This window comes from Ambystoma mexicanum, chromosome 13 (assembly GCF_040938575.1).
Source record: "Ambystoma mexicanum isolate Mex_15411 chromosome 13, UKY_AmexF1_1, whole genome shotgun sequence".
NCBI lineage: Eukaryota > Metazoa > Chordata > Amphibia > Caudata > Ambystomatidae > Ambystoma > Ambystoma mexicanum.
In genome coordinates, this window is record NC_090938.1 from 8128606 (window position 1) to 8153365 (window position 24760).

The 24760-nt window shown below is 49.5% G+C and overlaps 1 protein-coding gene across 8 annotated transcripts in view; it reads right to left on the minus strand.

Annotated features, from left to right (window-relative positions):
* AMPD2 (adenosine monophosphate deaminase 2) overlaps positions 1 to 24760 on the minus strand; it is a 947247-nt gene that overhangs the window by 183308 nt on the left and 739179 nt on the right. For all 8 annotated transcript variants that reach the window (XM_069632996.1, XM_069632994.1, XM_069632993.1 and 5 more), the window contains 2 exons: positions 16093 to 16256; positions 11773 to 11893 (listed from right to left, as the gene is read on the minus strand). In XM_069632996.1, coding sequence (XP_069489097.1) covers positions 11773 to 11893; positions 16093 to 16256 — 285 coding nt within the window. The remainder of the gene's footprint in view (positions 1 to 11772; positions 11894 to 16092; positions 16257 to 24760) is intronic.

Here is a 24760-nt window from a genome sequence, read left to right on the forward strand (position 1 = left end):
CTGATGGTTGTATCTGCTTAGATTCACATGCTGTGCATAGGTCCGACATCCAGTGGTCACTGCGGAGTATTGCATTTTGTTTTTCGTAGTCGAAAAGGGGACGTCGACAAGGCGTGTCTGAAACACTATCCCTATAGTGATGTGCATTGTACCCACAATCCCTCACGCGTCGAGGTCCCTCTGTTTGTATTTTTCTGCCCTGAGGAAGCCTTATAGACGTGAGTGAGTACAGAAAAGAGAGATATAAAAGGAAGTCTATGTTCCTTCCATCCGAGCGGGGAGGAAGGGTGGGCGCATGTGAATCTAAGCAGATACAACCATCAGAAATGCTTTTACGGTAAGTAATGCATGTCTTCTGATGTTTGTTAATCTGCTTAGAATCACATGCTGTGCATAGACTAGCAAGCAGTACCCGGAGTTGGCGTTGGGTTATGAGAAGGAACAGTAGAGAAAAGATGTCTTAATACTGCCTGTCCCACATGGGAGTCAGATCTCGAGTGTGCATCTAGACAGTGGTGTTTTGTAAAGGTGTGCACAGAACTCCAGGTAGCCGCTTTGCAGATGGACTCAAGGGGAACATTTGCAATGAATGCTATGGACGCCCCCGTGCCTCGAGTAGAGTGTGCTTTTGGCTTAAAGGGCAGTTCTCTCTTAGCAAGTGTGTAACAGAGAGTGATGCATTGAACAATCCATCTAGATATAGTGGACTTTGAAACTGCATCACCTTCTCTTCCTGCTGCCACCGAGACGAAGAACTGATTAGTCTTCCTCAGTGGTCTGGTTCTTTCCATGTAGAACATGACCGCTCTGCGCACATCTAGTGTGTGCAGACTTTTTTCTCCCAAGTTGGAAGGATTTTGAAAGAACGTTGGTAGTTCTATAGACTGGTTTACGTGGAATTTCGATATGAATTTCGGAGCAAACCTTGGGTGTGTGCGTAGAACCACCTTATCTCTGTGAACTGTAACGAAGGGGTCTAGAACAGAAAGAGCCTGTAGTTCACTTACTCTCCTGATGGAGGTGATAGCTATTAGAAAAGCAGTCTTAAGAGTGAGGTCTTTAAGAGATGCTTTGTGCATGGGTTCAAATGGTGAGCCCATGAGCATGGTAAGTACCACGTTAAGGTCCCATCCGGGAGCTGGGTCAGCTATCGGGGGGTGTATTCTCTTTACTCCCTCCATGAAGGCCTTTATAACAGGGATCTTCCACCACAACACTTTGAGTTGGGAAGTGGTGTATGCAGAAAGTGCCGCTAGGTGGACTTTAATGGAATTGAACACTAGACCTGAATCCAATAAATGGTTCAGGTATAGAACAATGTGTGGGAGAGCAGTCAATCGGGTTGATGCTCTTTCCTCTGCACCAGATGACAAATCCTTTCCACTTGCTAGAATAGCAGTGGCGAGTGTTAGGTTTTCTGGCTTCCCTGAGGATGTCCATGCATCTCTGCGGGAGCTGTAGATGTCCAAATTCTATGATCTCAGGAGCCAGGCTGCTAAGTTCATGTTCTGGGGGCATGGATGCAGAGTCCTGCCCTTGTCCTGTGACAGCATGTTGTACGGGCAGGGGAGTTTCACTGGGGGAGATAGAGACATCTCCATCAAGTGAGCGAACCATGGCTGTCGGGCCCACATTGGGGCCACCAGTATCATGGTCACTTGTTCCTGGTGCATCTTGTGCACCACCTTGTTGAGAAGGGGAGTCGGGGGGGAAAAGCGTAAACAAATTTCCCTGACCATTGCATCGACAGACCGTTCCCCTTGGATTGGTTCTGGGGGTACCTGGAGGCGTAACGTTGGCATTGTGAGTTCTCCAGGGTTGCGAACAGGTCTATTTCTGGGAATCCCCATTGTGTGAAGACGTCGAAGACGATGTCTTCGTGCAGTCGCCATTCGTACTCTTCGGGCAGGGGGAAATCTCTGCTGAGTTTGTCTGCCAGCAGATTGAGTTCCCCTGGTACATGTTGTGACAGTAGGAACATGTTTTGTTTGGGAGCCCACTTCCATATATTTTGGGCCAGTTTGGACAGTCCTGGAGAGTGGGTGCCCCCCTGCTTGTTGATGTAGTAGATGGCTGTGGTGCTGTCTGTAAGGACCATCACTGTTTTGCCTTGTAGGTGTTCCTGGAAGGCTTTTAATGCCTTGAACACGGCCAGTAGCTCCAGTAGATTTATGTGTTTGGATGCTACATTTGGAGTCCATACTCCGTGAGCAGTCTGATGGGATAGGTGAGCCCCCCATCCTGTGAGGGATGCGTCTGTGGTTAGAGTGGCTTCCGCCGCGGGTGTGGCAAAGGGTTTCCCTCTTTCCAGGTTTTCATTTGTCCACCACTGTAGCGAGAGAACCAAGGCCTGCGAGACCACCACTAGATCGTCCCATAGTCCGCAAGCCTGACACCACTGGCTGTTGAGCCACTCTTGCATTGGGCACATGCGCAGGCGCGCGTGAGGTACCAAATAAATACACAACGCCATCATGCCTAGCAAGCGCATTGCTTTGCGTACCGTCACCTCTCGACCGGCCACACATTGAGGGATCTGAAACAGCATGTTTTGTACCCTCTCGTTGGAGGGGAAGACGAGGCCGTCCTTTGTTTGAATTAGAGCCCCTAGGAATTGTTTGACCTGGCTGGGGTCTAGTCTGGACTTCTTTTCGGTAATGGAGAAGCCCAGCTGGAACAAAAGGTCTACGGTCTTTTGGGTATTGGAGAAGCATGTTTCGTAAGAATCCCCTGTTATGAGCCAGTCGTCGAGGTAAGGGTAAACTGGGATGGACAACCTGCGCAGGTGGGCCGCTGCCACTGCCAGAACCTTCGTGAATACCCTTGGTGCAGATGCTATGCCGAAGGGTAGCACTCTGAACTGGTAGTGTTTGCCCTCTATCATGAACCGGAGGTATTTTCTGTGCGCTGGCAACATTAAAATATGAAAGTATGCATCTTTCATGTCTAGTGTTGTCATGTAATCTCCGTGTGATAGCAGGTTGATCACTTCCTGTAAGGTCACCATACGAAACTTCTGGGGTTTGACAAACTTGTTCGCTGGGCGCAGATCTAATACAGGGCGCATGGTTAGATCCGTTTTGGGTACAAGGAAGTACACTGAATAAATACCTTCCGTTACCTGAGATAGAGGCACGACCTCTATGGCTCCTTTTTCCAGCAGTTGTTCTACTTCTTGGAGAAGGATGGCAAGGTGTTCTGGTGTCATGCGTCGTTCCCTCGAGGGTCTGTATGTTGGGGAGCCGTTGAATTTGATGCAGTATCCATGGGCTACGGTGGAAAGTACCCAGCGATCTGACGTTATTCCCTCCCATGCTTGAAGAAAGGATGTTAGCCGGCCCCCGACCGGTGGTGCATGGGAGGGGACGCGAATTTTCGCGTCACTTGGTGTTGTTGGGGGCTTGGGAGCCTCTGGGGGTGGACCCCCGACCTCTCCCTTTGCCACGGCGCTGGCCTCTTTGGCTGTACTGCCCACTATTGGTCTGGTAATTGGTGGCAGGGTACTATTGCTGCTGATTCTGCTGTTGGCGTTGGCCACGAAAAAAGCGTTTGTTGCCATAGCCGCGTCTGGTAGTGGGTTTAGAGATCTGGTCAAGAGTTTTGATAGTATCGAACTCTTTTTTAGCCATCTCCAGAGCCTCATCCACTGCTTTCCCGAAGAGGTTTGAGTCTTCAACAGGTTTATTTATTAAAGACGCCTGTCTCTCCGGTTTGAACCCTGAGTTACGCAGCCATACATGGCGTTTTAGGAGTATTCCCTGAACCAGGGAACGTCCCGCTGTCTCTGCAGCATCCAGAGAGTTCTTCACAATGCTCTGGTTGACCTGGGTTCCTTCGCCAATAGTTGATAGCAGGCGTGTCCGTAGTGGTTCCGGCGCTTCTTTGGCGTTTTTGCGCAGTTTGGCCCACTGCGCGTCTGCGTAGCTAGCTAGCAAAGAATTGTTGTTCGCAATTCTTGCAGAAAAGGCAGCCGAGGATGTGACTCTCTTTCCAAGGGCATATAATCTCTTGCCCTCCTTGTCAGGTGGTGCCTCGCTGGTGGACAGCGGCACCCCTGCCCTCTTCCTTGTATTAGTTACTACAAGGGAGTCAGGAATAGAATGTCCCCTGATGTACAGCGGGTCTGAGGGTGAAGGAGTGAAAAGTTTTTCAATTCTTGGATTAACTCCTCTGATTAGTGCGGGCGTGGATAGCGAAGGGATGATTCTTCTCTTCACTGAAGCGAGGAGGGGAATGGTCTGGCTGACCGGGGGTTTCTCCTTAATTACTCTTTCCACAAAGTCTATTTCAGGAGAGATCTCCCCAGTGTCCAGTTCGAAATGTGATACTGCTCTGCGCAACAGGGCATTGAATGTGGGCTGATCATCAATGGGAGACGTGTTTCTAACAGGTGAATTGTCAGGAGGATTTAGGTTCAGGACATCAGTGTCCGAATATACTGATGGGGATTGCCAGGGATGTGAAGGCCCTTCTTCTGGATTTTCTCCGAAGCCTTCTCCTACCATGTCTGGGCTGTCTTCCAGACCTTCCTCCTGGTACTGTCCCTCTTCATCTTCCACAAATTCATCCTCCTCCTCCAAGTATTGTTCCTCACCAGTGAGGTCATATACATTATGGAAATCTGAGGCTGTGTCCTGCTGGGGATTGAATAGTCTCGGATATTTAGCCTTGGGGTCCTCCTGAAGCCCTTCTCTTGTTCTCTTGGGAGTGGGAGGGTTCTGGGTCTTCATAAACCTCTCCATTCTCTCCATGCAGAGATGGAGCCTTTCCATGGTCTCATGGGGTACCCCTGAGCGGTCCAGCGGGGGAAAATTAGTGTCTTCCGCCTGAAAACGGCTAGACCTCTCCCATAACGTCGAGGAAAGTGTCCCGTCACCTTCCAAAAAGCCTTCCGGTGTGCTGGTGCTACCCCCGACTGAAGGGGGTAGTCCCTGTCTTTCTTCAGGCTTTTTCGGCGTGTCTTTTGACCTTTGCGTAGCGCTCGACGTGTCTTTCGGCGTATGCTTCTGGGCGTCGGCTACAACGATCCTCGTCAAGCTCTCTGTGACTCGTTTGTCAGAGGAGGACTGTGGTTTCGACGTTACGGGTGTCGATCGTTCTACGGCGGCGTGCGCTCTCTGCTGGTGCACGCCGGCCGATGGTTTGGGGGCGGCGCCCTTATTTGCCGAAAGCCCAGTCGCTGGTCGTGGCTGCGGTTGCGAGAGGGGCTTCGAACCTGAACGGTCCGAGGAGGCCGCCGGTGGAACCTGCGTCTCCTTGGGCGCTGATGCTTTCTTCGTCTTCGATGAAGAAGAGCCGTGGGTTGTGTGCTTATGTGTGGTATCGTGTGCGTCAGTGTCGCCGGGGTGTTCATCCCCATAAGCAGGGCGTGAGCCGAGCCCGTCGGTGCCGGGGACAGACGACGAAGAGCGCGAGCGCTCTTTAGAGGGGTCTACGACTTCCGTAGCGGAGGTCGTGTTATCACATTCCTCGTCACTGTTGGTGGTAGCAACGGCGGGTGAGGAATCGGCCTTTGACATAGCGTAGGCCGCCCACCTCTTGACCCTACGGTCTTTTAGAGTCTTTGGCTTAAGAAGCCGACAAGCCGTGCAACCCTCCTCTTTGTGATCGAGGGGCAAGCAGTGGTTACACCGTGAATGCTTGTCCTTCCAAGTGAACTTGCCCTTGCAACGCGGGCAAAACCTAAAGGGTGTCCTCTCCATAGCCGAGGCAGTAAATCGTGATAACGACCCCAAGGGAAAGGAAGGGGAAAAGGAAAGGCATTCTCAGAAAGGAAACAGAGATGTCCCACGACCCCACTCTCCCTACTGTATTTGGCCTGCGAGGCCAGGCCACGTGTTCGGCAACGCCGAAGGATCTCCTCCGCTCGTCCCCTCCGTCGAAGATCTTGCTCGGCGGAGAAACAGCTTCACAACTGCATCGAGGGAGGGATCTATGTGTTATATATTAATAGGAAAACGACAAAGGTCGAGGAGATGAAATCTGCAATGTCTCTCGAGGAGCTCCGCGTAAAGGCGACCAGTAGCTGGGCGGAAAAAAACAATCTGAGGGACCTCGACGCGTGAGGGATTGTGGGTACAACGCACGTCACTATAGGGATAGTGTTTCAGACACGCCTTGTCGACGTCCCCTTTTCGACTATGAAAAACAAAATGCAATACTCCGCAGTGACCACTGGATGTCGGACCTATGCACAGCATGTGATTCTAAGCAGATTAACAAACATCAGAAATAGATATATGTATTTGCATGCATGTATATATATACATTTTAAAAAAATGAAATTTTAATTTTGTTTTTAAATTGGTATTTTTCAGCTTATATTTGACACTAATTTGCCTACTGAAGAGCCTCATACGCTAATGCGAGGTTGCCCCCTCGTGTACTGCTGGTTAACAGACCCTGCTAGAGTGAACAGTTTGAGGTGCACTTGCTCAGTGTATTCCTCCCTTAAAGTCGGCAGCTTTGTTTAGGTGCTGCATATGGTAGATGTCATTATCTTCCCTGTAAGTGTGCCATCACCTGCTCGTTGACAGGGTTTGCCTGTGTTCTAGTGTGAGGTAGCCCCTCGTGTACTGCTGGTTCCATACCCTGCTAGGGTGAGCAGTGGAGGTACACTTGCTCAGTGTACTATTTTGCTAAACATTATATTCAAGCGGTGCCTGGAACACATTTACGTTTTCAGGATTGTCAGTAGCCCGGATAGCTCAGTAAGCATCAGCTTCTATAAGGGGCCAGGGTTCGGACCCCTGTGGGGGCATAACCCCACTTCCTTGGGCATTTTATATTATTTTATATTATTGTATTTATTTATTCATTAAGTACTTTAAAGAAAGGAGTGTGTGGAGGTGGTTGTAAACAGACCCATGTGGGGGGTTGTACCTTCCTCTCTAGCCATCACTCAGGTGTTAACCTTTGTCTTTAAGTAAATTCTGTCGCCCTTTACATTAGTTAGTTTCAGGACAACTCAGTCCGTTTCCTTAGGCAATAACAATTGCTCCACTCAGTACCCGTGTTGATGAAGTTGTAGAATTTTCTCTCGACATGAGGAAGAGAAAAATGACACTGTATGTCCCTATTGAGGGCTGCAGGGCTGAATTCTCTCTTTAGAGGGTGTTGTGTTTAACTTACTATTTGTCCCATTATGACATTCATTATACAATTTGGACTATTGGTGGGGACAAGGTCAGCTCGAGGGTAACTGTTCAGTTTTGTTGCGAGGAAAGTTGAGCAACCATGTTCTGATTTGGATGGAGTGTTTGGAAACACTTGCTGGTATCAGAGGGATGGGTTACCAAATAATAACTTACTGGCGCCCGCCCCATGGTTTTCCTCCCAAGGCTTGGCTTGTTTTCCACTAATCGTCTAGCTGTGTGTTACAATTTCTCCTCTGCTCGAGGAGTACAAGCAGGGTTCGATACCCTCAAGACAGTTGTTTAGTTTCTTTCATTATATATTTTTCCTACAGTGCAGCGAATAGAGTGCTGGCTTTCAAGACTGTGCAGAGCCTACTGATGCAGGTACCTAATTATTGGAAGGGTCTAAATCAGTCTTTCATCCTGCTGAGATCGATAAGTGAACACCTCACACCACACACCGTTGGTAGTAATGATGAGCAACACTCATATACCTGAGGGTTCGTAGCACTATAAAGTGCTATTTTGCTTTGGGCAATATGCTTAATTTTTTCCTTCCCCTGATCCCCAGAGAGGCCAGTCAGCCTTACATGCATATGGAGGCTCAGGCCTTAGTGTTTTAAGGGACAGTGGTCCCAGTATTCTTTCACAACCTTTCAATTACGGGGCACTATAATTATCCCAAAGTCTTTCCCCCCCTCCCCTTCTGTTATGCTTGAACTAAAATGGCGCTGGTGCGCAGTGCATTCTGGGAGCGCTCGGAGCCATGATGGATATTTACTTCATGCCGCAGTGAAAAGCTGCACACGTTTTGCTGAGTGTTAGATTCACGGTGCTGAGAAAAACATGCTTTCCAAACCTGGTATGCAGTCAAGGACATTTCTGCTGGGAAAGCTAACTTTGTTATGGCTTGCTACTGTTCTCTGTGGAGCGTGTTTTTAGAGAAGGGAGGCACTCTGCTCCTTGAGGGTAGCTCTCGATTGACCCAGCTGGCAACCGACGGCTGCTCATCAACTGCTCAAGTGCCATTTCCAGAAGGTTTGAGAACTGTCACCCCTTTTCGGAGTGTGTATATATGCGGAAACCCAGAGGTGGTCAGGTGAGACTTCAGCCGGAGAAGGATACTTACGTCCTGCCTTCCTGTGAGCTGTGGTGCTCTCAGCCTGGCTGTTCCGGGGTCTTCCAGCCGCTTCTGGGCGAGATGAGGAATCCAATTACGCTCACGGTGATGTATTTCCTTTTGAATTCTTTGCTTCTTCTGTGATTTATGGCTATTTTACTGCTGTGAGTTATTTCTATGTTATTATTGGTTGCTTTTAAACTTTGAATAAATAGCTGTATAAGTGCTGATTATCTTCTAAGAGTGTGTGGTTGCGAGTTATTGCGTCTTTCTGTGTTCAAAGTATTGGCTCTATAATTGCATTAGAGATTTATGTTTTTCTGTGCACTCTGGGGAGAGCAATACACCTTCCTGCCTCATTCTCCCCATCACCACCCTTGCGGGGGGATTGCATCATAATGTTACACCTCTTGGAGTAACACCGGATGGTTTCCGTTTTCCTTTAACAGGAGTTCTGGCTCTTGACCAGTGCAAAACTCGCACTGGGCATTTCCCTCTCGTTAGTCTACTTTCCTTTGCACCAATTTCCTGGTATTTCACTAAGTTAAGCGGAGCCCCATTCCACGGGCACGGGGGTTGGTTAGAAGTGCAAGAGTGTATTGATTTTAAGGGTGTAAAGCGGGGCTTTAGTGTGGTCCTCAAGGTAGCCTTCTTCTGGGTTGCAAGGTTTTCCTTAGATAAGTGGGGGAGGTTTTATCTCCCCCTTTGGGAAGGCACAATATCCCTCGGTGGGAAAGAGGGGTCTGGGAGTGCTACTCATCTTCCATCCAAGTTATTACGGCCCTCTATCACAGGGCGTTCCAACGTCTCTACATTAACCATCTTAGAAGGTGTCTGTCAGTGCGGTTGCCATAGGGCCGGGATATATTTAGTTAATGACTTGGTTCTCCTAGTCACCTGCATGGCAGGTAGACCTTTTGGGTTTTCACGGGAGATTGTTCTGCAATAGGGTGCCAGCACAGGGTGCTGGGGGCTCTTTAGTGATCAGTTCTTTGCAGTTTAGAGTCTTTGCTAAGACTATGGAATTTAGGGGTCCTCCTTCGATTAGTTTATGATGCTCTAGGGGATTCATCATCCATCGGGGAGGGAATAGGATCCACGCACCGGGCGCATCTACAAGGGAGTTCAGGTATCACCGTAATGGTAGCGATTGGATCTAAGATAGGTTTTTTCTCCTTACCAAGTTCGGTCTCTTAAAGGTCAGGTTTTTGTAAATATCTTCCTTTTGTCAGGGTAGCAGAGTGCTTCTTCAAGAGCTCAGGAGGTCTGAGGGTCTCCGTCTTGGCGGTTTGGCAGGTTTAACTCTTCCCGGTGTTTCAAGGATTTTTCAGGAATATCTCTTTGTCATCAGGGTTCCCTGGTTGGGTCTTTTCTTAGTTCTGATGTTATTTAACGTTAGATGCTGGGTTTCAGGTGGGCCCCTCTCTTCCATTCTGCTTCTGTCTCCAGAAGACACACCTTTCTTAGTATACACATATGTCTGGGGACAATTGTGTGTTAGGTCTATTGCTTTTCAGCTCCGCTCAAGTTAGGTCCTCCTATTACTTGTAAATGAATGACCTTTTACTCCCATTTTACCTTTTATGAAGATTTGTCTTTCCCACTTGGTTCCCCAGTGTAGTTATGTGACATATCCTGTTTCTAATACGATATCTTCCTTTCACGCATGGGATGGAACCTACAAAGCTTTCACCCCCTAAGGGGTATTTTTCTTTATCTCCAGGAGAGCTAAGTGTTTATCTTCTTTCGTTACTATTTAGGTTCCCAAAGATGGCATGACTTTAAGTGTTTTAAATGTTCGATTGAACAACAGAGGAGTTTGTTACTCCTAGGGTTTTTTCCTAACCTATTAGTATAGGAAGACTTTGTTCAGTATTCCCCCCTCCCCCTCTTTTTAACCAGTTGGTTTTGGTGGCCTGTGAGGAACGCTGGAATTGGCACTTCTTCCAAGTTTGTTTTCTTGCAGTGGATTCGGCTATGCCTTATAAGACAGTTATTCAGGCAACCTAGCCTTGGGCATTACTCTTGTGTTTTCCGCTGATTGATCAAATGAAAACATTTAAAACCCTTTCTTCTCCTATTATTTTTATTGTATTGTCACTATTGTACTGATCAGGTTGTACTAATGGGATGCAAGGGCTTCAAACTTGCATAATATGAGCCTCCTGTCTTGCCATAGAATGACTAATCCCCCATACTAACGTGAGAAGGGGGTTTAGATTCTATTAAAGACACGGGGACGAGTATTATCACATCCACCCACCCTTGATATGATATGATATGGCAGTTATGGCACGCATATACACAGGTGTTTCAAGAGAGAACATTCTTTGGTTTGCTGTTCTTCCCATCCACCCACCCTTCTTTGCTTGTTGTTCTTACAGCTACGAGTTGAGGTTCTGATCGGGAGTGCGGCTCACAGTTACAAGATGTGGAGACGGTGTGGTACGAGAGCTTCTCTGGATTTGTCTTCATCATTTATCATCTGATCTGTGCAGTGGATGTCTGGTTCAAGACAGCTACAGAAAGAGGAGTTGGGTTTAGTGTAAAGGACTTATATAAGGGAGGGTCCCTGCTCATTGGTCTCCTGCAAGGCATAACCTGTTCTCCATGATGGATTGGGGAGCCCCCCTTACATTGACATTGAACTCTATTTAGTTCTGTTTTTTACAACCTTTTTGTTTGTAAAAGTTTTTTCTTTGCTGCTGTGGTTTCAGAGTAAAGATTGTAATGCATAATACTCGCCTCCTTGTCTTTAATAGAATCTAAACCCCCTTCTCACGCTAGTGTGGGGGATTAGTCATTGTGTAATGGGCTAGTGTAGGATACCATAGTGTTTAAGTGGTGAATCCAACAAACTGTGCTCTACGGCGCAACGTGATCTGATGAAAGACAGAAATGACACCCAGTGTGTGTATCCAGGGAAATCTCTTGCGGGATTCAGGACATGACTTACTTTGAACATTCTCCATGAACAAAGCCGACCATGGCTCTGCATGGAGCCGTGAAATTCCCTAAGAACTCGCCTTTTCAATGTGAAAATGATACTGTTGCTGTGCCTTTGACTTAGCCTTTTGCATGGAAATCTGCACGACCCCTCCTCTGTCCCTGGAGCGGATACCAGTATGGTAAAAGAACTATCAAGTGTCCTTCATGTGCGGCACGTGTATGATTGCAGTCGCCACCCTAAGGGATCCCATCATGGCCGCCATCTTGCCTGAGGGATCGCATCATGGCCGCCATCTTGCCTCAGGGATCGCAGCATGGCCGCCATCTTGCCTGAGGGATCGCATAATGGCCGCCATCTTGCTTCAACATCCATTACTTTTCAGAAATGCTCAAGAGCGCTATTACAGTTCATACAATTAGAGGCAAAAAGGCAAAGCAGATGCATTATTAATAACAGAGCCACTCTGTAAAAATGATAACTACAGCAGACTATGCAGAAGGGTAGGTGCTATTATATCACACAGCATTGCAGGTAATGCAGCATAGCTCACAAGTATTTCCCATTACCTTTCGTAGCAGCAGCCCGTGGGATATATTCTCAGACAGCATGAACGCTGACACAAGATGGTGGATCGGACCCGCCTCTCCACAGTGAGGCCGCAGGACGAAAGTGTGGAATCCCCGCTTGCTAAAGAGAAAGAAAGAAGTGGCATTTAACATGGATGAGTAGGAAAATGATGGTCAAGAGTCAGAAGAATAAAGTGTCTCTGGTACTGGGGCTTACAGCAGTTCAGCTGGCGGGCCGGGGCTTACACCTAGCTGCAGAGATGCTTAGGGCGAACATTTGTGGGAAAGTGCAGGGACAAAGCAAAAGCATTCTTGAACTGAGGGCTCAATGTGGTCATGTTGGAACAGGGTGAGCAGCAAGGATACAATGTATTCTGTGCGGGGCTCAGGGAAGCCATTTTGCGTGTGATGCAATCGGGACGGCCATGTTAGAAGAGGGCAGGTGGCACTGTTACTTACCTGTGCAGCTGGCACTGGGTAGAAAAAGGCACACTCTTTTCCCCGCATTCAGGGATATGTTGGGTGGGGTGATGGGTCAGACTTTCCCTGTGCAGGTGGCTTGGGGCAGCCATTATGTAGGATCGCAATGAGGCGGTGGGTACAGGGGCACTAACCTTTACTGTGCAGACAGCTTAAGGCAGCATGCTGGGGAGGGGGGAGGGTTTAGAGATACATGTTACTGCATTCTTATAGGAGCATCTATGTTTGGGAGGGTTGCGCAGAGACATTGCCATCTAGAGGGAGGTGCTGGGAGACTCACTCACCTGTGGACCGAAAGGTTCATAGAGGCAATGTTTGCGGGGGCGAGGGGGGTTAAAGTGGCAGAGATATTGTGTCACCTGCCCAGCCATAAAGCAGTAGGGAAGCATGTTTAGCATGGCATGGGATGCCTGGGACAGAATACCATCTTTAAGCGATACATAGCCTGAGATTCCTTTTATTGTTTTCAATAGATCTGTCTCTGGAAGTGAGATCTGCTGATCAGACCCCCCCTTTATGATGTCCCATGTTGGACAGTATAGTGCAAGCATGTCACTGTTAGTGTGCCTGTGTCCTGACGCCTCCAGGCAGCAGCCTTGTAGTCTGGCAACAGGGCAGTACAAAGTGGCATGAGCATTCTTGCGAATAGAGCCATGGAATCCAAAGCTCCAACAGCCAGGTGTCAGGATCACCCCCAGACGATACTGGCCTGTGTAGCAGGGCTGGCGCCTACAGCGCACCCTCATTTTGCCACGTCCCAGTCCATTGTGATCAGCGAGGGCTAGTTGTTTTCAAGATGGTATGAGGCAAAGGGGATCCACAGTGGCCGCTCGGCGCGTCGCAACACAGGTAATGCTTGTTGCCCCATGCCCCCCTGTCCAGTGTGCCTCTTCTATTGAATTCTTGCTTTCCAGTCCCATACTTACCCGACTCCTTTCTTCTCTACCATTTCCTCGTTATGCCTCATTCCTCAGAAATTGGCTTCCTTTGTGGCTGCAGTTCCTGGCCTGGACTCTGAAGACATCTGCTCCTTCAATTGCCATTTCCCGAAATCTAAATAAATTATACAATTGTGTTCTCCCAGAAAGAACCTGGCTGTAGCTGGTTAATAATTAAATAAATATAAGACATGTCTGGGTATAACATGGCGGTCGCTGTTTATCCACAGCTGTACCGGCTGAAACCTTCTGCTGTCATTCTATTGTCAGCTTGCTTTATGGCGACCTGTCAGCGCCTCCTGTGTGGGACTGAGTTTCCCTTTGGTCTCTGTCCCATTAAATGACTGCCCTTCAGAAGACAGGAACTGACTGTAGGGGATAGGGAGAGGTACAGTGATTTTAAGGATAGGCTCTACCAGGCTAAAGGAAATGACACCAGGGTGGCAATTAACATAGATGTGTTGATGTCGGCAGACGGTAAAAGAGGGTGGGCTTAAAAAAGCCAATAGAGAAGTATCAGTCCGCAGGAGGGTCCCACCATTATGGATCTTCAAGGGCCCCCAAAATTCCTCATCATGTGGGCAAAGCACTCTGATAATGGCATCACCAGGTACAGACTCTGAATCAGAGGGCAGGACTTTTCTAGTCAACCCATCACCTGCCGGCACATCAGCCGGTTTCAAAGCGATGGTCATTGAAGAGCTGCATCCGGTTGTTGGACCTCTTCTAGCTCACAAGACGTCATCTCAAACCATTGCCTGCCTATTCCTCATGCCATTTGAGAGGATAATGGCTTTAGGACCGCACTGCATCGCTCCACCATCTTGAGCTGAATCAACTGTCTCGCCGCCTGTGATCCATTGGGTACAAGTAACCTGAAGCAGCGTCATGTTGACTTGACCCATTCAAGGCTAACAAAAGCCTAGCTATAGGCAGTTGAACCCCAAGAATAGGCATACAAGGTATCCAATTTGATTCTGTCCGCCTGGCCTGCCTTAAAAGGGACATTGTGACTTGAAAGACTGCACTCCTTATCTTTTAAAAAGGCATTTTCAGTGAACCTAACATTGCTGCCAAAATGATTGCCTGTGCGGCACTGTGCCCAGACCCAGAGCACCCTCTTTCTGTAGAGAATCTGCATATTCTGTGCCTTCTCACGCAGGGGTGGGTTCTAGTATTAGATGGTTTGTATTTTTAGTTTAATTAAAGTCTCCTGTTTTTATGGAACCCAGGTTGGACATTCGTTTATTTTGGCACCCCAGTACTGTTGTTTGGATTGCTTCTGTATCAGCTCACACCCTAATGAAGAGCAAAGTGAAGAGAAGGTCCCAACACCTTCTGTTGGTCTTGGCACCCCAGGGTCAGGAAAGAGAGGCTGACGCAAATCAAGACACTCAGACTGGACTTCAAATTTTATTTGTGAGGTACAGCATGGCAGGATACATCAGTCATCACACACCAGGACTCCAGCAGATCTCCTAAAAGCTATTCATTTTCCCTCCTTATATATCCTTTTCAGTTGGCTCAGCTCCCTATTTATGATGCAGTGCACTCTTATAGGTTCAGGCACTCCAAGACAAGACCCTTCCCCTTCTAGGGTTGGTTGACTGAATTGTCAGTTCCCATGTCATACCTACGTATGTAACTGATTAAAATTGTGTGTGATGTACCTGACCTTTAAAATTGGGAACACTACTGACGTCAATCCTTAGATAATTTTAGCAACAGCATCATGCCTTCCTGTCACAGATGCCCAGAAATGGTCATCAGCTGTGTGCCTTCTCTGCTAACCCAACAATAGTTGCTTAGTTGAAATAGCTGCATGCAACCATTACTATCTTCCCTTGAATGCTACCTCGCTCCCCCGGCTCATCACTGTCAAGATTATAGCTTAGAAGTCCAGACACCTTGTCCTTGACTACTGAACTCTCACTGAACTACCATGAGGTAATTCTTTCATTATTTCAGGATGGTTTTACAGAAATCCACTATTTGTAAGTCCAACATTATCTCAGAGTTTGCCTGACTTTGTCGCACCCAAAATGGCGATCACTTATGAAATGCCCGACCAACCTATTTTTACTTATAACTTAGACCCTACTCAATTTGGAATCTAGAGTGTATGATAATTTATCATAGACATGTACTACTTGATATATTCTCTTCTTTGTAAGGCATTCTAACCCCATAAAATAGATGGCCCTTCAAGGTGTTTTTCTAAAAGGCACTACATTTCTTATTTTTGCAATATTAAATTCATTGATCAACCCAACAAGTCATCAGCAGTCAGTTTAAGGGGGAGCAGGTCTACCTCCTATACATTCAGTTTGAGGGGGGGGGGGTGACCTCTTGTACAAAAGCCTGCCCTCTGCCCATGTTAGTAAAAGAGGTGAAGGAGGCTGACCTGCCAGGCTGTCTCTCCTTCACCTTCATGGTTCATGGTGGGTTTGGTAGTGTTGTGGGGCTGAGCAGGAGTTGTATTTCCTGCTGGAGGGGGGTGGGTGGCATGCGATCTCTTACCGGCAGAGGCAATGATTCAGGGACATGCAATGCTCTGGAGGTGCAGCACGCCCTTTCAGACGCTTATTATTGTGCAGGTGGTCCAGGGTCACCATTTTGGAGCATAGTGGGGCACTCACACTATCACCACAGCAGAGGGTCAGGAAGACATGATGGCTGTACATGGTCATGCCTGTATCACTGTGTTAGCAGCAATATACGGGGGGCTAGTGAGGGCACACACATACGTAGGTGGGTCAGGCAGCCATTTTGTGGACTATGCAGACAGAGACAGTGTCACCTGAGCGTGACGGTCAGCTGGCCAGGCTGGTTGTACATGGGCATTTTTGTATCATAGTATTGGCCACCATGCATGCGGAAATGGTGGGGAAGACACACCTACCTGCGCAGGTGGTTCAGGACGGCCATGTTGGCGTACATGTAGTACAGGTAATATGCATATGGTGGATTTTGGTCGTCCACCCACTTCCCCGGCAGGGGGCTGTCCATGTTGAAGATGCGATGCTCAGGCTTAGATTCATCATCTACGCTGTCAAAGCCGTCCACCTGCGCGGCAGCGGGGAGCGAAGAAGCAAAGGGAGAATGATTAAGGTGGTAAAGAAGACTATGATTACAGAGAAATGAAAAACCAAATAGAGCCCCATCCAAAACACACTACCAGAGCCAGATTTTACCCCATCCAGAGCTCCATCCGAGCCCAGCCAGATCCCTATCTGAACGCAGCCAGAGCCCCATCCGGACGCAGCCAAAGCCCCATCAGAACGCAACCAGAGCCCCATCAGAACGCAGCCAGAGCCCCATCCAAACCCAGCCAAAGCCCCATCCAAACCCAGCCAAAGCCCCATCCAAACCCAGCCAAAGCCCCATCCAAACCCAGCCAAAGCCCCATCGGAACGCAGCCAGAGCCCCATCCAAACCCAGCCAGAGCCCCATCCAAACCCAGCCAAAGCCCCATCCAAACCCAGCCAAAGCCCCATCCAAACCCAGCCAAAGCCCCATCCAAACACAACCAGAGCCAAATTCTACTCCAGCCAGAGCCCCATCCAAACCCAGCCAGACCCCCAATCCGAACGCATCCAGAGCCCCATCCAAATAATACCAGAGCCAGATTTTACCCCAGCCAGAGCCCCCTCCGAACCCAGCCAGAGCCCCCTCCGAACCCAGCCAGTGCCCCATCCGAACACAGCAAGAACCCCATCAGAACGCAGACAGATCCCCATCCAAACCCAGCCAAAGCCCCATCCAAACACTACCAGAGCCAGATTTTACACCAGCCAGAGCTCCATCCGAACCCAGCCAGAGGCCCATCCGAACCCAGCCAGAGCCCCGTCAGAACGCAGCCAGAGCCCCGTCCGAACCCAGCCAGATCCCATCCGACCCCAGCTAGAGCCCCATGCAAACCCACCCAGAGCCCCATCCAAACCAAGCCAAAGACCCATCCGAACCCTGTCAGAGCCCCATGCGGACCCAGCAAGAGCCTTATCCAAACACTACCAGAGCCAGATTTCACCCCAACCAGAGCCCCATCTGAACCCAGCCAGAGCCCCATCGAAACCAGCCAGAGCCCCATCCAAACCCAGCCAGAGCCCCATCAGAACGCAGCCAGAGCCTCATCAGAACGCAACCAGAGCACCTACCAAACCCAAACAAAGCCCCATCCAAACACTACCAGAGCCAGATTTTACCCCAGCCAGAGCCCCATCTGAGCGCAGCCAGACCCCCAATCTGAACGCAGCCAGAGCCCCATCCAAATACCTGACCCATGTTTTACCCCAGCCAGAGCCCTATCCAAACCCAGCCAGAGCCCCATCCGAAACCAGCCACAGCCCCATCAGAATGCACCCAGAGCCCCATCCAAACCCTGCTGAGCCCATCCAAACCCAGCCAGAGCCCCATCCAAACCGAGCCAAAGACCCATCCGATCCCATCCAGAGCCGCATGAGGACCCAGCCAGAGCCCTATCCAAACAATACCAGAGCCAGAATTTACCCCAACCAGAGCCCTATGCGAACCCAGCCAGAGCCCCATCCGAACCCAGCCAGAGCCCCATGCAATCCCAGCCAAAACCCCATCCAAACCCAGCCAGGGCCCCATCCGAACACAGCCAGAGCCCCATCCAAACCCAGCCAGAGCCCCATCCAAACACTACCAGAGCCAGATTTTACCCCAACCAGAGCCCCATCCGACCCCAGCCCGAGCCCCATCCGAAAACAACTAGAGCACAATCCGAACCAAGCCAGAGCCCCATCCAAACACTACCAGAGCCAGATTTTTCCCCAACCAGAGCCCCATCCGAACTGAGCCAGAGCCCCATCCGAACCCAACCAGAGCCCCATCCGAACCAATCCAGAGCCCTATCCGAACGTAGCCAGAGCCCCATCCAAACCCAACCAGAGGCCCATCCAAACCCAACCAGTGCCCCATCCAAACATTACCATAGCCACATTTTAGCCCAACCAGGGCCCCATGCAAACCCAGCCAGAGCCCCATCCGAACCCAACAAGAGCTTGTTCCAAACACTACCAGAGCCAGATTTTACCCCAACCAGAGCACCATTCGAACCCAGCCAGAGCCCCATCTGAACCCAGCCAGAGCCCCATCGGAATCCAGCCAGAGCCCCATCCAAACCCAGCCAGAGCCCCATCCAAACAATACCAGAGCCAGATTTTACCCCAACAAGAGCCCATTCCAAACACTCTCAGAGACAGATTTTATCCCAACCAGAGCCCCATGCAAACCCAGCCAGAGCCCCATACAAACCCAGCAAGAGCCCCATCCGAACCCAGCCAGAGCTCCATCTGAACGCAGCCAGAGCCCCATCCAAACACTACCAGAGCAAGATTTTACCCCAACCAGAGCCCCATCCGAACACAACCAGAGCTTGTTCCAAACACTACCCCAACCACAGCCCCATCCGAACCAAGCCAGAGCCCCATGCAAACCCAGCCAGAGCCCCATGCAAACCCAGCCAGAGCCCCATCCAAATACTACCAGAGCCACATTTTAGACCAACCAGAGCCCTGTGTAAACCCAGCCAGAGCCCCAGCCAAACACTACCAGACCTCGTTCCAAACACTACCAGAGCCAGATTTTACCCCAACCAGAGCCCCATCCCAACCAGCCAAAGCCCCATCCAAACCCAGCCAGAGCCTCATCCAAACACAACCAGAGCCCTATCCATACTGAGCCAGAGACCCATCCGTACCCAGCCAGAGCCCTATCCAAACACTACCAAAGCCAGAGTTCACCCCAACCAGAGCCCCATGCGAACCCAGCCAGAGCCCCATCCCAAGAAAGCCCAAACCACATCCGAACCCAGCCAGAGCCCCATCCAAACACTACCAGAGCCCTATTTTACCCCAACCAGAGCCCCATGCTAACCCAGCCAGAGTCGCATCCGAACCCAGCCAGAGCCCCATCCTAACCCAACCAGAGCCCCGTCCGAACCCAGCCAGAGCCCCATCCGAACCCGGCCAGAGCCCCATCCGAACCTGGCCAGAGCCCCATCTGAACCCAGCCAGCGCACCATCCAAACACAACTGGAGCCAGGTTTTTCCCCAACAGAGCCCCATCCGGAGCCCCATCCAAGCCCAACCAAGCCTGTTCCAAACACTACAAGAGCCATATTTTACCCCAACCAGAGCCCTATGCGAACCTGAACCCATCCAAAGCCCCATCCGAAACCCAGCCAGAGCCCCATCCAAATGCAGCCAGAGCCCCATCAGAACCAAGCCAGAGCCCTATCCAAACACTACCAGAGCCAGATTCTACCCCAACCAGAGCCCCATCTGAATCCAGCCAGAGACCCATCCGAACCCAGCCAGAGCCACATCCGAATGCAGCCAGAGCCGCATCCGAATCCAGCCAGAGCCTCATTCGAACCCAGACAGAGCCCCATCCAAACACTACCAGAGCCAGATTTTACCCCAACCAGAGGCCCATCCGAAACCAGCCAGAGCCCCATCCGAACCCAGACAGCGCCCCATCCAAACACAACCAGAGCCCATCCAAACACAACCAGTGCCCCATCCGAACCCAGATAGAGTCCCATCCAAACACAACCAGATCCAGATTTTACCCCAAACAGAGCCAGATTTTACCCCAATCAAAGCTCCATCCGAACGCAGTCAGAGCCCCATCCGAACCCAGCCAGAGCCCCATCTGAACCCAGCCAGAGCCCCATCCAAACACAACGAAAGCCAGATTTTACGCCAACCAGAACCAGATTTGACCCCAACCAGTCCCCCATCCAAACCCAGCCACAGCCCCATCCAAAGACTAGAGCCAGATTTTACCCCAGCCACAGCCCCATCCAAACACAACCAGAGCCACATTTTACCCCAACCAGAGCCCCATCCAAGCCCAGCACGAGCCCCATCCAAACCCAACCAGAGCCAGATATTACCCCAACCAGAGCCAGATTTTACCCCACCCAGAGCCCGTTTTCTTCCAACCAGAGCCAGATTTGATCCCAAACCGGGGCTCCTTGCAAACCCAGACAGAGCCCCATCCGAACACAGTCACCGCCCCATCTGAACCCAGTCAGAGCCCCGTCCAAACCCAGCCAAAGCTGCATCCGATCCCAACCAGAGCCCCATCCAAATACTACCCGAGCCAGATTTTACTGTTAGGGAGAATTCTCTGTTTAGGCTGAATTTCCTAACCTAGTGAGTCCCCCAGCAGCTTTGCTGGATTTCTGGAGTTTGTTTTTTTTCTCCTGCCAAGAGTGAGACTCTTTTTCTCCCACTCTTGGACATGATTTATGGTGTCCCATTGACTGTTTATGTGTTTTATGGGCTATGAGGTCCTTTACTCCATAGGGTCTCATGTGTTTTTACTATGTGTGTTACACAGCACCCTCTGTGCAGTGACACAGGGGTGCCATAGCGACTCCATACCCTGGGACTGACTACTGTCTCCCAGGGCATGTAAAGTCACCATTGGCTTTACTAGTCCCAAATTATGAACAGAAACCAGTACAAACCATCATATTGTGGACGTACTGGTCGGGGCAATTCGATTGCCCTGGGGTCTGTTAGTCGAGGGGGCATGTCTCCGTCCCCCCTGATCGAGTTTTGGCTGGTGGCAGTGGATACTACTTTTTATATTCGACCGCGAATATATCCCTATGGGATTTTCCCATTGTTCGAGGCTACCAACTTTAATTATTTAATTCTCATAGCCTCAAACATACCGCCGGTTTATTTATTTAATATTAATTCGCAGGTTGGTATTTTTTGCCAGGACTCAATTCTAAAATGGCGTTTGTGTTCTCTTCTGTGACTCCAACCCAAGTCGAGCCCTTTGTTCCACTTTTGGCGGGCTTCTCCACAGAAGCCTCCAAAAGTGGTGCCACTCTGTCTGGGTACCACATGGTGTGTGGGAGGGGGTTTAGGCACCCTGGACTGAGTTACCTTGGTAACTCAAGTCGCACTCTTGTGTGATTGGCCCAAGTGGTGAGCCAGCCGGCTCACCACTTAGCATGTTTGATTGACAGCTAGGCTGAGTGAATGGGGGTGTGCTGCATAAAAGCAGGGCTTTGGGGACTGGAACTTTAGAAGTCACCACAGGACCTGAGAATCCGACGAGGGAGAAGCTGAGCCGACCTGCTATGATGACACCACCGGTGGATCCCTGCGGAACCGACTCACCACTTCCCGACGACAGAGAAGATCCCCCTGCTGGAGAGTCTTCTTCCCCTGACTGGTGGGCACAACCAGTTTACCTTCTTTTCCTCACATCCCAGGACGTCTTGTGGTCGAATTGCCCGTGCCAAGCACCCCGGCAACCAGATAGCCACTTACCACTGGACCGCGAACAAAAGGACCACTCCTTTTAACTGAGAACTCTGCGGCTGGTCTTCCCTGGCAGTGCAACGGACTCCTGTCTTCCTCCCCCGACGAGATCCTCTCTTCCCCCAGACGAAGCACCAACTTGCATCCGCTGCCAGGAACAACTGCCCCCGCTGGAGTATTCTCACCACTTTAAGGTACCGTGTCCGCCAGGCCTCCCTTTCTAAAGATTGCTACAAGTTAATAATAATCCCTTAACCTTCTGGACTGGGCTGGCCGCCTTGACCATCTAACTGGTCCCCTTTCTTTTGGTCCAACTCTTTCTGAGCCTTCTCGCGACTTTGGTGCACTTTTCAACCGTGTGACCTTGGACACATTTAGTTCTGATCCTCTTAAAGTGGATCCGGCTTTCTGAACTCTAACTTCACGGTTTGACTCTGCCTTCCTCTCTTGCTGTGTTCTTGTGAAAGTGTTGGGATCTGTTTCAATTTATACTCTGCCTTTCTCTCCCTTTTAAAACGAATTATTAGAGTGCCATCTGCGTTAAGCGCTCACCGCTGTCTGAAAATAAGTGGGGCTTTACTTAAGACTTGTCTAATATTCTTTTAAGGGAGTGTATATCTTTTAGTGACCGTGTTTTTGAACTGCTTAATATTAGTGCCTGTGTGTTTTATTAGATGTGGTTTTAAATAAATAATCATATCTCTTTTACACCAAGCTCTGGTCAGTGTTTGCTCGTTCTACTATGTTCCTTTTGACCTATTGTGAATACTCTGTATACTGCCTAACTCTTCTTGAGGGAAGTCTGACTGCTCAGCCACAGCTACCAAGTGAATCTGTGTGGTACAGACTGCTACCAAGTGGGTTTACTGCCAAACACCTGTAGTCTTAAATCTTTTCCAGTGGTCCCAGAGGGAACTGCACAGGTTTCTGCCTAACATACCCCAACCAGAGCACCATCGGAACCCAGCCAGAGCCCCATCTGAACCCAACCAGAGCCCCATCGATACACTACCAGAGCCAGATTTTACCCCAACCAGAGCTCCATCCGAACCCAACCAGAGCCCCATCCGAACCCAGCCAGAGTCCCATCTGAACCCAACCAGAGCCCCTCCGAACGCAGCCAGAGCCCCATCCAAACACCACCAGAGCCAGATTTTACCCCAACAAGAGCCCCATGCAAACCCAGTCAGAGCCCCATCAAAACCCAGCCAGAGCCCCATGCGAACCAAGCCAGAGGCCCATCCGAACCCAGCCAAAGCCCCTTCCAAACACTACCAGAGCCAGATTTTACCCCAACAAGAGCCCATTCCAAACACTACCAGAGACAGATTTTACCCCAACCAGAGCCCCATCCGAACCCTGCCAGAGCCCCATCCGAACCCTGCCAGAGCCCCATCTGAACCCAGCCAGAGCCCCATCCGAACCCAGCCAGAGCCCCATCCGAACCCAGCCAGAGCACCATCCGAACCCAACCAGAACCCCATCCGAACCCAACCAGAACCCCATCCGAACCCAGCCAGAGCACCATCCGAACCCAGCCAGAGCACCATCCGAACCCAACCAGAACCCCATCCAAACCCAGCCAGAGCCCCATCTGAACCCAACCAGAGCCCCATCCAAACCCAGCCAGAGCCCCTCCGAACGCAGCCAGAGCCCCATCTGAACGCAGCCAGAGCCCCATCTGAAATTGTTATGAGTAATAAACATGGGTCCACACAAGTAAAGATAAAGAATAACTCTTTATTGAGTTATCAGCAGTAGTGACCCCCAGCCAGGGACCACCTCACAACTGACACCATGGAATGTGGAACCTCAGGAGGCTGAAACTCCACATTCCAAGGAAAGATGTCAATGACATGCTGTAGCAACAGTAACCATAACAGTAACCACATTGTCAATAACTTGAATTGTACAAACACATATGAGCACATTAACATTTCATGGTGGCAACGTTTAAATGTAATAACTCTAAATAAACTCTAAATAAATTCTAACCTCTAACACCTCCCTTCCTTCTCACACTCAACACCCACAACATCCTGCTTCTTCATCACAGCAATTCTTTCTTTGTTCCACACAGCTCCACTGATGGAGGAGGAGGACGTCCTTGACACTCATGCAATCGGACGCCAGTTGGAAATACACGACAAGCTTTAATCCATCCCCTCCATTTACGTACCGCGCAGCAATGAGTGAAAGCATCTGCCTCTTTTCGGACTACACACGAGGACGTTAGCCGATGAAGCCAATCCGCGACCACACGCTGTGCATGTAGCGTGTACACTCAAATGGACCATACTAAGAAACAGAAACCCGGCAGAGGGCACTACGAGTGAATCGTAGCCTGCAATACCTGGAGGATTTCCCAGAGCAGGATTCAATACTTGATTAAGTTTGCAAAAATGGGAGCACCATAGTTTATGACACCCATGGTGACAGCCAAACAAGCAGAGCCACTCTGGTAGCAATTGCTCTGCAGAACGTTTAAGCCCCAGTAAAGGAAGCAAATTCTCCAACACCCCGTGGATCCCCTCCGGCAATTGATAAACGGGGGAAACACTTTTTCCCTGCACATAACGCAGGGGAACTTGAGCGTATTGAACAAGGACTTAGGCACGACCAAAGGAAAAACAACTTGTAAACTGCATTAGGCTTGTTTGTCCATGAAATGAAGCCCTGGCAGATATGACCAAACGTTTTTCTTAGCCCCTGAAGAATTTCCAAGCAGTAATTCAATTGTTTAGAGTTGGAAAGAAACATGTTGGGCACAGTCTACATTTGTTTGCTTCATTTTATATTGAAGGTGTAGTAGACACAACAGAAACAGCATGATTGATATGAGAGAATGAGTGGTGTGTGTATTGAGGTATGTCCATTGTGTACATGTTGCACAGCACAAGTCACTTTAGGTTAACAATGAATTGGATTGTTATGTATATGTAGAAAAGTTTGTTTTTATTAGTTGGTGGTTGTGATGTTCTAGCCTGATTTGATTAATTTGTGGCAGGACATGAGGAATTCTTAAAAATTGTTTAAAAATAACTTTATTGATTGAACATTAAAATATGTATTTCTTTTTACAAATGGTTGCAGTGAAAAGCATCTTCTTATGTCAAATTGAAGGGACAGAAGTGGTGAAGTCTCTCTCAGAGAAGGGAGAACAGTTTTAAACCACAAGCTCTGTGTTTGAAGTTTAAAGGGGTTTCCCCTCGTAGTAAGAGGGTCTGCTTGTTGGTTCTTTTTCCCTCCACCTCT